General features: G+C 47.0%; 1 protein-coding gene across 1 annotated transcript in view; it reads left to right on the top strand.

Moving 5' to 3' along the window:
• The window catches only part of LOC129712119 (astrotactin-2-like), an 863,305-nt gene that overhangs the window by 388,220 nt on the left and 460,612 nt on the right, over positions 1 to 14,473 (top strand). Inside the window, 2 exon segments of the mRNA XM_055660334.1 lie at positions 12,283 to 12,376; positions 13,525 to 13,599. Of these exon segments, the coding sequence (XP_055516309.1) occupies positions 12,283 to 12,376; positions 13,525 to 13,599 (169 nt within the window).

Genomic DNA, 14,473 nt, shown 5'->3' with positions numbered 1-14,473 from the left:
ATGGAGTCGAGGGGGGAGGTAAAGGGATAGATGTTGCAGAGGAAAGTGCCTGGGGAGGGGGTGGTTTGGGTAGGAAGGGATGAGTTGACCAGGGAGTTGCAGAGGGAAACACTCTCTGTGGACAGCAGAAAGGGATGTAGATGGGAAGATGGTGACTAGTAGTGGGATCCCGCTGGAGGTGATGAAAATGGTACGTCTTTGGAGTGCGGGAGGAAACCGAAGCACCCGGAGAAAACCCACGCAGGTCACGGGGAGAACGTGCAAACTCCGTACAGACAGCACCCGTAGTCAGAATCGAACCTAGGTCTCTGGCGCTGTGAGGCAGCAACTCTACCGCTGCACCACCTTGCTGCTGGTGAGGGCAGGGATTCACGATTTCATTACATATCACGCAGAGGAAATCTTTTCCTGTTGAATAATTTCGGTATGCAAGGAAATGAGCGCTTTATCCAGCCTATATGCCTCATTGGCACCTTGCCCTCTGCCAACAATGAACCATTGTACATTTCCTTGGGGCGGGGGAGGAAAGGTTCCATGAGAGAGGAAAGTGAGGGTTACTCAAAATTGGAGAAATCAATATCCATACTTTTGGGTTGTTATGCTGCCCGTGAAATATGAGGTGCTGTCCCTCCAATGTAAGTGTGTTCTCATTCTGACAGTGGAGGAGGCCCAGGATGGGAAGGTCTGTTGCCTTTCTCTTGCTTACATCCAATATATATATATATATATATATATATGGATGGAAGCTTGCTATATTTAAGAGGGAGTTAGATCTGGTCCTTGTGGCTAAAGGGATCAGGGGGTATGGAGAGAAGGCAGGTACAGGATACTGAGTTGGATGATCAGCCATGATCATATTGAATGGCGGTGCAGGCTCGAAGGGCCGAATGGCCTACTCCTGCACCTATTTTCTAAGTTTTTTTTATGTTTCTATATGACTTGTATGATATCTGCTTGCAGTGGGAGAGATACAGCAGAGAGGATTAGAATCTGCTGGAATAGAATTCAAATCTATCCCAGCAAAAATGAGAACCAGCTCCATACACTTGACACACACGCACTTCATTTCTTGAAATATTATATTCCTTGAACGTGCGTACATGAAGGATGGCAACTGGTTTGAATTGATGAGACTGGTGAAGTAATAACTCACCCTGCCTTGCAAGCATGAGTGGCTAACTCCCCTTCTCTGTGTTTGAACTAGGGCTGTGATTCATATATCACCGCCACAAACCTCTATTTATCTTCTTTCATTCTGAGTCATATGCAACGTCCCAATACATTTTAATGGCGCTATCTGTTTCCCAATTGTCATGATGTGCGACTGAGCTCTGTCTTTGTGTCTCGGGGCGTGGTTGAGGAATTACGTGTGTGTTAACATGGGCGGCCGTGTAAGATGATGGTATTGTCGGCAGGGACCATTGGATACGAACCGTAGATAGACACAAAGTGCTGGAGGAACTCAGCGGGACAGGCAGCATGAGTTCATAAGCAATAGGAGCAGAATTGGGCCGTTCGGTTCAGCAAGTCTACTCCGCCCTTCAATCATAACTGATCTATTTCCCCCTCCTTACCCCATTCTCCTGCCTTCTTCCCATAACCTCTGACACCCGTACTAATCAAGAATCTATCTATCCATGACTTGAAAATTTCCATTGACTTGGCCTCCACAGTCTTCTGTGGCAAAGAATTCCACAGATTCACCACCCTCTGACTAAAGAGATTCCTCCTCATCCCTTTCCGAAAGGGACATTCTTTAATTCTGAGGCTATGACCTCTGGTCCTGGACTATCCCACTAGTGGAAACATCCTCTCCACACCCACTCTATCCAGCCCTTTCACTATTTGGTCATTTTCAATGAGGTCCCCCTCATCAATCTAAACTCCAGCCAGTACAGGCACAGTGTCGTCAAATGCTCATGACCATGTTCAAAAATTCCCTGCGTCAACAGCCTGCCAGCCCGCAGCCGCCTCGCCGCCGTACGCACCGCCTCAACGGGCAAACGCAGTGTCTTGACGCCGTACGCAGCGTCTCAACGGGCATACGCAGCGTCTTGACGCCTTACGCTGCGCACACCCGTCGGGCTTCGCTCGAACTTCACGTCACTCACTCGACCTCCGCGCGGCCCCCGCTTCCGGTTTGGTCGCGCATGCCGCATGCAGGTCGCATGCTCGTGGGACAGGCCCTTTACTCAAGCTTTTTGTGTCTATCTTTGGTTTAAACCAGAATCTGCAGTTCCTTGGTACATATTAAAATAAAAGTTATCCGGCACACACAGTAGACCGGGAAGCATCTACTGAGGGAAAGACATTTAGCATTCAGATTAGTGAACTCCCATTAGACCCGCCTAAGATATTATCCTCTTCATTTGGCATGTTTAGTGTTCAGAAAGATCAATCCTTTGATTTTCATCAACGTTGGCCTAACTACCTGAAACCAGCCAATTTGAGACAATAGACCAGCAATTCCAAATGATAACAGATCGTGGTAGTTACACAGTTAATCAAAGCGATCTCCATTTAAATCCATGCTGTTTTTCTTCCTTCCAGGCAAATCTGCAAATTGCCCTCGATACTTTGAAATGCCACGCGATGATTATATCTGGCTGAAGCTAGATAGAAATCTACTTCTGGTTGAACAACTGGGGAACAATAAAGAGAGCACATTATTTATTGTAACGCAACGCAAACGGGCACTGTAGTGAGAGCACCCTGTCAGGATGCCTCTCAGCTTGGTGTGACAACTGGTATGCCCATTAAATGTCAGAGAGTTGCGGACGCAGCCCCAGTCCAACACGCGTGCCACTCTTCCCCCACCAACTCCAACTGCACTTCACACTCCCTCATAAGTTCACAGGTGATCGGAGCAGAATTTGGCCATTCAGCCCATCATGGCTACTCTGCCATTCAATCATGGCTGATCCATCTCACCCTCCTAACCCCATTAGACAATAGATAATAGGTGCAGGAGTAGGCCATTCGGCCCTTCGAGCCAGCACCGCCATTCAATGTGATCATCCCCAATCAGTACCCCGTGCCTGCCTTCTCCCCATATCCCCTGATTCCACTATCTTCAAGAGCCCTCGCTAGCTCTCTCTTGAAAGTATCCAAAGAACCGGCCTCTGAGAATTCCACAGAATCCTGCCTTTTCCCCATAACCCCTGACGCCCGCACTAATCAAGTATCTATCTATCTCTGCCTTAAAAATATCCATTCACTTGGCCTCCACAGCCTTCTGTGGCAAAGAATTCCACAGATTCACCACCCTCTGACTAAAGAATTTCCTCTAATCTCCTTACCTGAAGGTACATCCTTTAATTCTGAGGCTATGACCTTTAGTCATACACTCTGCCACTAGTGGAAACATCCTCTCCCCATCCACTTTGTCCAAGCCCTTCACTTTATCCACGCCTCAGTTGGCCTCCAGCCAACATCCATCTCCGCAACATGTGTACATTGGAGTGCACGGTGAATGTGAATGTCCAAACATGAGCACCTCCACCTCCCCTGATTACGTCGTAATATTTTTGTGAGGTTTTTCAATCTGGCAAGGATCCGAACTTGTAACACCGCAACGAAAAAAACGAGCAGGGTGCTGGATTCAGATACTGAAGCGAAGACTCTCACAAGCATAATCTCATCTCAAGCTGTTCCAGGGAAGAAAGGACTATGCCGTTTGCTTGTGTCTTGTGGTTCTCCATTCTAATTCTCACGAGACAATTTTCGCCACTTGGGAGTGAAGCTCATGTATAATTTATAATTAGTCCTGCCTCTGGCTATCTCAGCAGCTATAGTGGTCAACTCTACCTGAATCTTTGTTTTGATTCAATTATGTCCTGCTATGAATCAATGTCCCTCTCGACTGGCCAATGGGAGGCTGCAGATGGCCGTGTAAAGTGGCTGGGTACTGCTCCTTGCTTCCCTTTTTAGACTAGGACCACAATGAAGGCCATGTTGAGCTTTCGTGTGGAACTCCTTGGCTGTTGCAAGGAAATAGTTGAGGGTGGCATGGTGGCGCAGCGGTAGAACTGCTGCCTTACAGCGCCAGAGACCCGGGTTTGATCCTGACTGTGGGTGCATGTCTGTACGGAGTTTGTACCTTCTCCCCGTGATCCGAGTGTGTTTTACCCGAGATCTTTGGCTTCCTCCCACAGTCCAAAGACGTACAGGTTATGTAAAGTGACGTAAATGTAAAGTGTTCCCTATCATGTGGGGTGTTATTGTTATGGGCCGGTACCCACCAGCATACGCCTGCATGCGGCGACGCGACCAAACCGGAAGCGGGGGCCGCGCGGAGGTCGAGTGAGTGACGTGAAGTTTGAGCGATGTCCGCGGGAAGTTCGCGCGTGACGTACGCCGTCAAGACGCTGTGGACGGCGTTGAGACGGTGCGTATGCCCGTCAAGGTGGTGCGTACGGCGTCCATGCGGCTGCGGGCCGACAGGCTGTTGCCGCGCGGAATTTTTGAACACGGTCAGTTTTCCGGAGCCCCGCGCGATGTCAGGACGAGCTCCGCACAACTCCATACGGCTCCGGAGATCGAAGTGGGACTGGCCACGCGAGGCCGTACGGCTCAAGCGACCACATTAGGTCTCGCTTGCCGCATGGAGTCGCATGGTCGTAGGACCGGCCCTTTAGTGTGCTGCAATCGTTGGAAGCCCGCTGCTTCCCTAAACAAAACAAAAAATGAGTAGTTCGAATAGATCGGGTGGACACACAGAGTCTCTTGCCCAGAGTAGGGGAATCAAGAACCAGAGGACTTGTTTGGAGGGATATGGGCCAAATGCAGGCAGGTGGGACTAGTGTAGATGGGACGTGTTGGTTGGTGTGGGGCAGGTTGAGCCTCACATTCCACACTGTATGACTATGACTGTAAGCTGCAGAAAAATAAACACTCAGAAGGGAACAAAGATGGGTCTGAAGTGTCATGAACTTAGAAACAAAGAAAATAGGTGCAGGAGTAGGCCATTCATCCCTTCGAGACATTCAATATGATCATGGCTGATCATCCAAAATCAGTACCCCGTTCCTGCTTTCTCCCAATATCCTTTCATTCCGTTAGCCCTAAGAGCTATATCAAAGTCTCTCTTGAAAACATGTACTTGTCTAAATGTTTCTTAAACATTGTGATAGTTCCTCCCTCAACTATCTCCTCCGGCAGATCATTCCATACATCCACCACCCTTTGTGTGAGAAAATTATCCCTCAGATTCCTATTAAATCCTTCCCCCTTTACCTTAAACCTATGCCCTCTGGTTCTCGATTCCTCTACTCTGGGCATCAACTCCTCTCTCTATTCCTCTCATGATTTTATACAGCTTGTTTATTTAAATAGTTTCAGCTATCTGTTAAGGAACATGGTGCTTTGCAATTTAATTGCTCTGTCCATGATTGAAAATATCTCCTCGTACACGAGGTCCTGTGTGGATTAAGCTGCCTGGGGGATGAGTGATTGGGCAGCAGAGAAGACCGATCTGCTTGAAAAGCACGCTTATTACTTCGGCTGCTTACTGCCCTTTCCTGCTTGAGTTTGCATTCAGGATGATTCAATTTGGATTGAAAAATTGTTTCTTGCCCAGTCCCTGAAATTAATCAATTAACGGCACTAACTTCAAGAGCACTTTTCTTTTTTTCATTTTTACAGTTTATCGTCTGGTGTACCGAGGTACAGTGAAAAGCCTTTGTCATGTGCTAGCCAGCGGAAAGACTATACATGATTACAGTCGAGCCATTTATAATGTACAGATACAGGATAAGAGAATAACATTTAGTGCAAGGTAGTCATAGTTAAAGTAAGAAGGGTTGCTGTAGGAGTAGAGATTTAACAGTGTGGAGCGATTGTAATGTGTGACTGTAGATCTGCTTCTGTGGTCAGCGCGCAAATAGCCGCCTGGGTCAATAGACAATAGGCCATTCGGCCCTTCGAGCCAGCACCGCCATTCAATGTGATCATGGCTGATCATGGGTTGGGCGCCATCTTGGAATGAGATCCTCCTATTGGTTTGTTTGGAGCTAATACCATCTTACGCATGGAAGCACAACTAATAAAGGTGAACCGACCCAGGTTCCCTCCTGGCCTCTGGTGCTGGCTGTGTGCAGTTTACAGGCACTCTCCGTCACTACAAGTGTTTCCTCCGGGTACTCCGGTTTCATCCCACGCACCATAAAGCAGGAGATGCAACGCCTGTTCTATTTCCTCCTCCCTCGACTCCATCCAGGGACCCCAGACACGCTGAGTTACTCCAGCACTTTGTGTCTATCTTTGCCCAAAACATGTAGAGTTGACCTCATGGAAGTTGCCCCTAGTGTGTGAGTGAATGGCATTTGGATAGAGTTGATGGAAATGAGGAAGAATTAAAATGGATTAGTATAAAGGGGTGCTCTATGGCCGATACACTCGACAAATTGTTTTTTAGTTACAGTTTGGAGAGTAATTGGTAGGAATATTTTTGGGAGTGTTCTTTTTTTTGTGGAGATTTGTAGGGGAATTCTTTTTAGTTTTAGTTTACAGATACAGTTGTTTTAGTTTTTTTGTTGTAGCTGAGAGGAAACAGGCCCCTCCCCCCCGGCCCACTGAGTCGACGCCAACCCGCGATGCCACGCACATAAACACCACCTGCTCGCACGAGGGACAATTTACAATTCCACCAATCCAATGAACCTCCCAACCCGTGTGTCTTGGGAGTGTGGGAGGAAACCGGAGATCCCGGGGAAAACCCACCCGGGTGACGGGGAGAACGTACAAACGCCGCACAGTCAGGATCGAACCCGAATCTCCAGCATGGTAAAGCAGCAACTCTATTGCTACGCCACCGTGCCGCCCTTACTCAGAGATCAGTGGGGGTCTGGGGCACATTGCCAGGGGGCAGTGGTGGAGGCCGATACAATAGTAGCGATTATGAGGCTTCTGGACAGGCACGTGGAAGTGGAGGGACTAGAGTGATGTGGATCATGTACAGGCAGATGAGATCAGTTTAGCTCCAGAACCAGGGGCCACAGTTGAAGAATGAGGGGTAAGCCATTTAGAATGGAGACGAGGAAACACTTTTTCTCACAGAGAGTTGTGGAATTCTCTGCCTCAGTGGAGGCCAGTTCTCTGGATACTTTCAAGAGAGAGCTAGATAGGGCTCTCAAAGATAGCGGAGTCAGGGGATATGGGGAGAAGGCAGGAACGGGGTACTGATTGGGGATGATCAGCCATGATCACATTGAATGGCGGTGCTGGCTCGAAGGGCCGAATGGCCTACTCCTGCACCTATTGTCTACTGTTTATTGCTTCATGTGTAGGCTGAAGGGCCTCTTTCTGTGCTGTGTTGTTCTCTGGTCTCATCATTGGCGGTTACTCGAAACTAGTATGACTGTCCTCTCAAGGAGGACGCCTGTGCGTGACTTTGGTTAACGTGGGGAGACTGGTGCACAGACAGCCACCCCACGGTCCTTGATAGATCTGGGTCAGGATCCAGTGGCATGGAGTCCAAGACGACCGGAGACCCTTTTTTGCTGCAGCCTTCATCCGCCTTCCCAGCCGTTGTGACATGTTCCTCCACTAAGGTCAGCCATCGTCCTCCGCCTGTTCCATTGTTGAAGTCTTGGTTGGATTGCTCTTTGTCAGAGACCTCCCCCTCGACCTTACTGCCATGGGTGGCCCTACCAGGAGCATAGCCCCAGACGGCATCGCTCTCAGGATCTCAGGTCCATACAAGCTTCGGTCAGGCAAACGCCTCCGTTGCCATGCAGTGAGAACGGAGAGGTTGAGAAGGAGTTCTTCCCAGAGGCAATTCGGACTGTAAACGCCTTTCTCACCAGGGACTAACTGTACAGAACGTTTTTCCTTCTATTATTTATTATGTAAAATAATATGTGTGTTATGATTGTGTTTATAATTTGTTTGGTTGTTTTGTTGTTCCGCGAGCATTGCCACTTTCATTTCACTGCACATCTCGTATGTGTATGTGACAAATAAACTTGACTTGACTTGACTTGACTTGACTTGACTCTACCACGACTGGGTGGCAATCCACTGAGAACGTTTTCTGTTCTATGTTCTGTGTATTGCCAATGATTTCAGCTTTGTTATAAATCCGGCATGGCGGTGCAGCGGTAGAATTACTTCCTTACAGCACTTACAGTGCCGGAGACCCAGGTTCGAACCTGACCACGGGCCCAGCCTGTGTGAAGTTTTCACGTCCTCCCCGTGACCGGTGTGGGTTGTCTCCGAGATCTTCGGTTTCCTCCCACACTCCAAAGACGTACTGGTTTGTAGGTTAATTGGCTTGTTATAGATGTAAATTGTCCCTCGTGTGTGTGGGATAGTGTTAAAATGTGCGGTGATCGCTGGCCAATGCAGACTCGATGGGCCGAAGGGCCAGTTTCTGCGCTGTCTCTCTAAAATAAACGAACGCATTTTTGAATCGCTTTGATTTATTTTTTTCCACTCTGTTCAAGTGTATTCCCAGAAAATGCCCGATCTATAAAAGGTCAATGAAATTGGGGAGAGCAGGAGATGGGGCAGACTTGGGAGTCAGGGTTAGGTTGAGATTGCATGTATTATCTGGCGTCTAGTTTTATTTTGAGTATAAATCTTTCTGACTATAGGGGATACTTACATTGCTATTGCGTCTGTCAAATTCTAATCAGTAATCCTCTGCCTTCCTGGCTCCAATTGTGATGCTTTCCTGAAGTCATGGCACAGTCATAGACAGACCAGAGGGAATGATCGGTGAGAAATTGTCATGTATGTGTGGCAATTTTGTGTTTGGTCTGGTTTACATTTCAATTTAACATGACTCATCTTCCAGGAAGGACTATCAAAAGTCTGCAGTATGTAATCGCTCTGTTTTGCTTATCCATTTAATGTTTAATATGACTTTGTTTCTAGTTTACTGCTTGAACCATGAGTGAATGAGGTGTTTGATCCACATGTCAAATGAAGTTGACGGAGATTTGGTGCAGAGACACTGTCAAAACACATAGTTCTGTGATGAGAGCTACTTAGAAATGGGACCGTTAACGGGACAGTCTAACGAAGGGTCTCGACCCGGAACGTCACCTACTCCCTTTCTCCAGAGATGCTGCCTGACCTGTTGAGTTCCTCCAGCTTTTTGTGTCTTTCTTCACATATTCATACCCTGGTGAGAAGGGCTTCCATTTGGGAATTATGACAGACAGCGAATCTTAATAAATATCTGTATTAAAATTGGGCAGCACGTTGGGGTCGGTGCCTTACAATGCTTTCAGTGACAAAGACGCAGGTTCGATCCCGACTACGGGTGCTGTCTGTGCGGAGTTTGTACGTTCTCCCCGTGACCCGCGTGGGTTTTCTGCGAGGCCTTCCGTGTCTTCCCACATTCCAAAGACGTACAGGTTTGTAGGTTAATCGGCTTGGTATAAATGTAAAAGATTGTCCCTGGTGTGTGTAGGACAGTGGTAATGTGCCCTCTCGCTATCAATTGTGATATTTGCATCGTAGGACAAGTCATAAATCACCACTTCCAAGTTTCTCGGATTGAGGGGCAGGACATTTAATCTCTCGCATAAGATCAGATCGAAGATGTGAATATTTCATGAATCAGAGCTGCTGTGAATCTATCATTACATGTCCTCTGTTAGTCAATGAATGAAGGCAGGAATTGGGTGTTCGGCTGTCAAATAAGAAAAGGGTAACTCTAATAACTCTCGACATGGAAGTAACTGTGTCTGACATGTTTCACACCCCAATGCTCCTGAAACGCGGTTGTGACTCATTGTGTCGGAAGTGACTGCAGATGCTGGTTTAAACCGAAGCTAGACACAGAAAACTGGAGTAACTCAGCGGGACAGGCAGCTTCTCTGGAGAAAATGAACAAGTGAGGTTTCGGGTCGAGACCCTTCCTCAGATTGAGAGTCAGGGGAAGGGGAAAGGAGAGATATAGACGGTGATATAGGGAGATATATATCAAATGAACGAAAGATGTGCAAAATGATAAAGGAAACAGTCTCATTGTCTGTAACTCATTTTCACCTAGCTCACAGCGAACAATGGCCTGTTTCCTTCATTGTCGTTACTTTTTTGCGCATCTTTCATTCATTCGTTCTATATCTCTCTCTACATCCTCGTCTATGTCTCTCGTACCCAATTACACATTCCCCCGGCTCTCAGTATGAAAAGGGCTCTCGGCCCAAAACGTCACCCATTCCTTCTCCCCAGAGATGCTGCCCGACCCGCTGAGTTACTCTGGCTTTTTGTGCCTATCCGGTGGCTTTTTGTGTCGGGGACTGGATGTGTGAGTGCCATGCGTTCACTTTCAATGCTGTGCCTCTGTGTGAAGCTAGCTCAGACAGTAAGGATGATGGGTTCCCATCTGTTGCTTGTTAAGAGTCTCAAGGGAAATAAATTCCGCCAGCTTCAATTCCACTCTCGGCCAAAGAGATCCCGGTTACAAAATGTCCACAAAGTCAACACTAATTGGCAGTAGCAGTGCAGAAGGTCATTGAGAGAGTTCAGGTGTAACAGCCCTCAGACTGGTGCGACAGGTTGTTGCAGATTTCAGGCTCATCATCAGCTTCAAGACTGTGCGATGTGCAATCTGGCATTATTCTCCTGCCAAGCCAGTTTACATGCCAAGGGTCCAAAAAGGGGTTACCAATGGAACAGTATTCAATCAAAAGCCAGGGATCTAATACAGGATCTTTGTGGAGGATGTGGTTCGATTAATAACTGAATGAGCCATCTTCTGTGAGCTAAAATCCATCACTTTTAATGAAGGCCTGTTGCTCAACATTGATTTAGCCCACAAAGCATTCAGGAAAAACAAAAGCGAATGAAAACCGCCAATTAATTTGCCCTGCATTGTTCAATAAATACAACTTATTTTCTAATTGACAAGATGGTGCAAATTTGTTTTTTTGGCACTGTCATCTATGGGTTAATAATTGAAAAAATAAAATTTGGATGGGGGAATGTGTTCTTCGTTTAATTGGGTATACTCCCAAAAGTCACTTTGAATTACCTTGGTGCTGGTATGAGCTGTGTTGAAATGTATTTCTTTAAAGAGGTGAAATGGCAAATAAATGTGTGATGTTGTAATTAGATGCAAATGAAAGCCAGCGCACTGTGTTTGGAGTGATTTTTCACGTGTAAAAAAAATGCTTTGAAGTGTTTGTGATGTTGAGGAGTGAATAAGGCACAGTTATCAGTAGCGGCTTGTTTCATGCAGGGAGGGAGATCATAGAAACATAGAAATTAGGTGCAGTAGTAGGCCATTTGGCCCTTCGAGCCTGCACCGCCATTCAATATGATCATGGCTGATCATCCAACTCAGTATCCCGTACCTGCCTTCTCTCCATACCCTCTGATCCCCTTAGCCACAAGAGCCACATCTAACTCCCTCTTAAATATAGCCAATGAACTGGCCTCGACTACCCTCTGTGGCATAGAGTTCCAGAGATTCACCGCTCTCTGTGTGAAAAAAGTTCTTCTCATCTCGGTTTTAAAGGATTTCCCCCTTATCCTTAAGCTGTGACCCCTTGTCCTGGACTTCCCCAACATCATGAGCAATCTTCCTGCATCTAGCCTGTCCAACCCCTTAAGAATTTTGTAAGTTTCTATAAGATCCCCCTCAATCTCCTAAATTCTAGAGAGTATAAACCAAGTCTATCCAGTCTTTCTTCATAAGACAGTCCTGACATCCCAGGAATCAGTCTGGTGAACCTTCTCTGCACTCCCTCTATGGCAATAATGTCCTTCCTCAGATTTGGAGACCAAAACTGTATGCAATACTTCAGGTGTGGTCTCACCAAGACCCTGTACAACTGCAGTAGAACCTCCCTGCTCCTATACTCAAATCCTTTTGCTATGAAAGCTAACATACCATTCACTTTCTTCACTGCCTGCTGCACCTGCATGCCTACTTTCAATGACTGGTGTACCATGACACCCAGGTCTCGCTGCATCTCCCCTTTTCCTAGTCTGTGAACTTTCCATAGAAACATAGAAAATAGCTGCAGGAGTAGGCCATTCGGCCCCTCGAGCCGAATGGCCTACTCCCTCAATCTGATCATGGCTGATCATCCAAAATCAGTTCCCCATTCCTGCTTTTTCCCCATATCCCTTGATTCCTTTCGCCCCTAGCGCTAAATCTAACTCTTTCTTGAAAACATCTCTTCATTCCGTTAGCCCTAAGAGCTAAACCTAACTCTCTCTTGAAAACATTCCGTGAATTGGCCTCCACTGCGTTCTGTGGCAGAGAATTCCACAAATTCACAACTCTTGAATCTTAATTGGATTCCTCTCTTTTATTTTCAGGTGAGTGTGGATGTCACGATGGTTACAGTCCGGATCCAATCCACAAGCATCTCTGCGTGAGAAGTGACTGGGGCCAAAATGAAGGGTTAGTTCGGTAAATGACACAAAACTGCGTGTATTTATTCAATTTAGTTTAGAGGTACAGCGCGGAAACAGGTCCCCTTCGGTCCACCGAGTCCGCGCCGACCAGCGATCCCCGCACATTTACACTGTCTTACTGGGGACAATTTGCAATTTTATCAAAGCCAATCAGCCTGCAAACCTGTCCGGGGCTCGGAGTGTGGGAGGAAACCGGAGCACCCGGACAAAACCCACGAGACAATAGGGAGAACGTACAAACTCCGCGCGGACAAGTCAGGATGGAGCCCGGGTTTCTTGCGCTATGAGACAGCAGCTCTACCCGCTGGGCCACCGTACAGGCTGATGATATTAGACTAAATCCAAAATCTCCATCCTAGACAAAATGCGTAGGAAGGAACTGCAGATACACTAAAATGCTGGAGAAACTGAGCGGGTGCAGCAGCATCTATGGAGCGAAGGAAATAGGCAACGTTTCGTCCCGAAACGTTGCCTATTTCCTTCGCTCCATAGATGCTGCTGCACCCACTCAGTTTCTCCAGCATTTTTGTGTGCCTTCGATTTTCCAGCATTCTTCCTTCTTAAACACAAGGAGCTGCAGATGCTGGCTTCAATTGAAGATAGACACAAACTGCTGGAGTAACTCAGTGGGACCGGCAGCATCTGTGGAGAGAAGGCATGGGTGACGTTTTGGGCCGAGACTGAAGAAGGGTCTCTGAGTTACTCCAGCATTTGGTGCCTATCTCAGATCCCAGATCCGTTAGAAAACACGGCCTCTGGCTTTTTCCATCTCTCCCGTTTTCCATTCATCCTTGAACTGTTTCTCTTTGAAAAATAATTCATAATCTCTGCTGCGACATTGTATCCTATCGCCCTTTGCTTCTGTGAATACCTTTGGTCCAATTTTTAAGCGTTTAATGTAAATGAAGAAAGGTCCTGACCGGCTGAGCTTTTGTGTGGTAAACACATCATTGATCATCACAAAATGTCGGAGTAACTCAGTGGCTCAGGCAGCATCTCTGGAGAAAAGGAATAGGTGACATTTCGTGTCGAGACCCATCATCTGCAGTTCTTTCTTACGCTCCATTGATTGTGTTTAAAATCATTCAGTCTATTTTTCTGCTCTCTCATTTTCTAACTTTTTTTAAATCTTCCTCCATGTAGACCATGGCCGTACACAACGCTGGAGAGAGGTTACGATCTTGTGACAGGGGAACAGGCTCCGGAAAAGATATTCAGGTAATTTTGCCATCTTCCTTTCTTAGTCCTTGGACGTAAACCTATTAGTGATGGTAACATCTCGACCCGAAACGTCACCTATTCCTTTTCTCAAGAGATGGGAGGCACGGTGGCGCAGCGGTAGAGTTGCTGCGTTACATCGCTTGCAGCGCCGGAGAACCGGGTTTGATCCCGGCTACCGGTGCTGTCCGTACGGAGTTTGTCGGTTCTCGCCGTAACCTGTGTGGATGTTCGGTTTCCTCCTACACTCCAAAGACGTGCAGGTTTGTAAGTTATTTGGCTTGGTGTATGTGTAAATTGTCCCTAGTGAGTGTAGGATAGTGTTAGTGTGTGGGGATCGCTGGCCAGTGTGGACTCGTTACGCCAAAGAATTAGAATTAGAATTAGATTCCTTTATTGTCATTCAGATCTTTCGGTCTGAACGACAATACAAAAGAGCCTGTTTCCGCGCTGTATCTCTGGAACAAAATTGAAAATAAAGATGCTGCCTGACCCGCTGAGTTACTCCAGCTTTTTGTGTCTACAAACCAGCATCTGCAGTTCCTTCCTATACATAATGTCTATCTTAACTGGTTTTGGCCACTGCCTTTGTATCTTGCACTCAATAACCGGCTGTCAGCCAAGATATGCGTGGATTCTTCATGGCTGTTAGTACCATCAGTGGTCGAAACAACCAAGACACAATCCGATTGAGAGCCAAGAATAGATGTGAACTTATAAAGGAGGCAGCTAGCACCCATTGGAGAGCTCAGCTCAGAGATTACTTCACTACGCGTGCTGTCGGTGCGGAGTTTGTACGCTCTCCAGTGACCGTGTGGGTTTTCTCCTGGTGTCCCGGTTTCCTCCAACATTTCAAAAACATGCAGGTTTGTAG

Source organism: Leucoraja erinacea, chromosome 31 (assembly GCF_028641065.1).
Source record: "Leucoraja erinacea ecotype New England chromosome 31, Leri_hhj_1, whole genome shotgun sequence".
NCBI lineage: Eukaryota > Metazoa > Chordata > Chondrichthyes > Rajiformes > Rajidae > Leucoraja > Leucoraja erinaceus.
The sequence above is the reverse complement of the archived record's forward strand: the minus strand, read 5'-3'. Positions and strand labels throughout refer to the sequence as shown.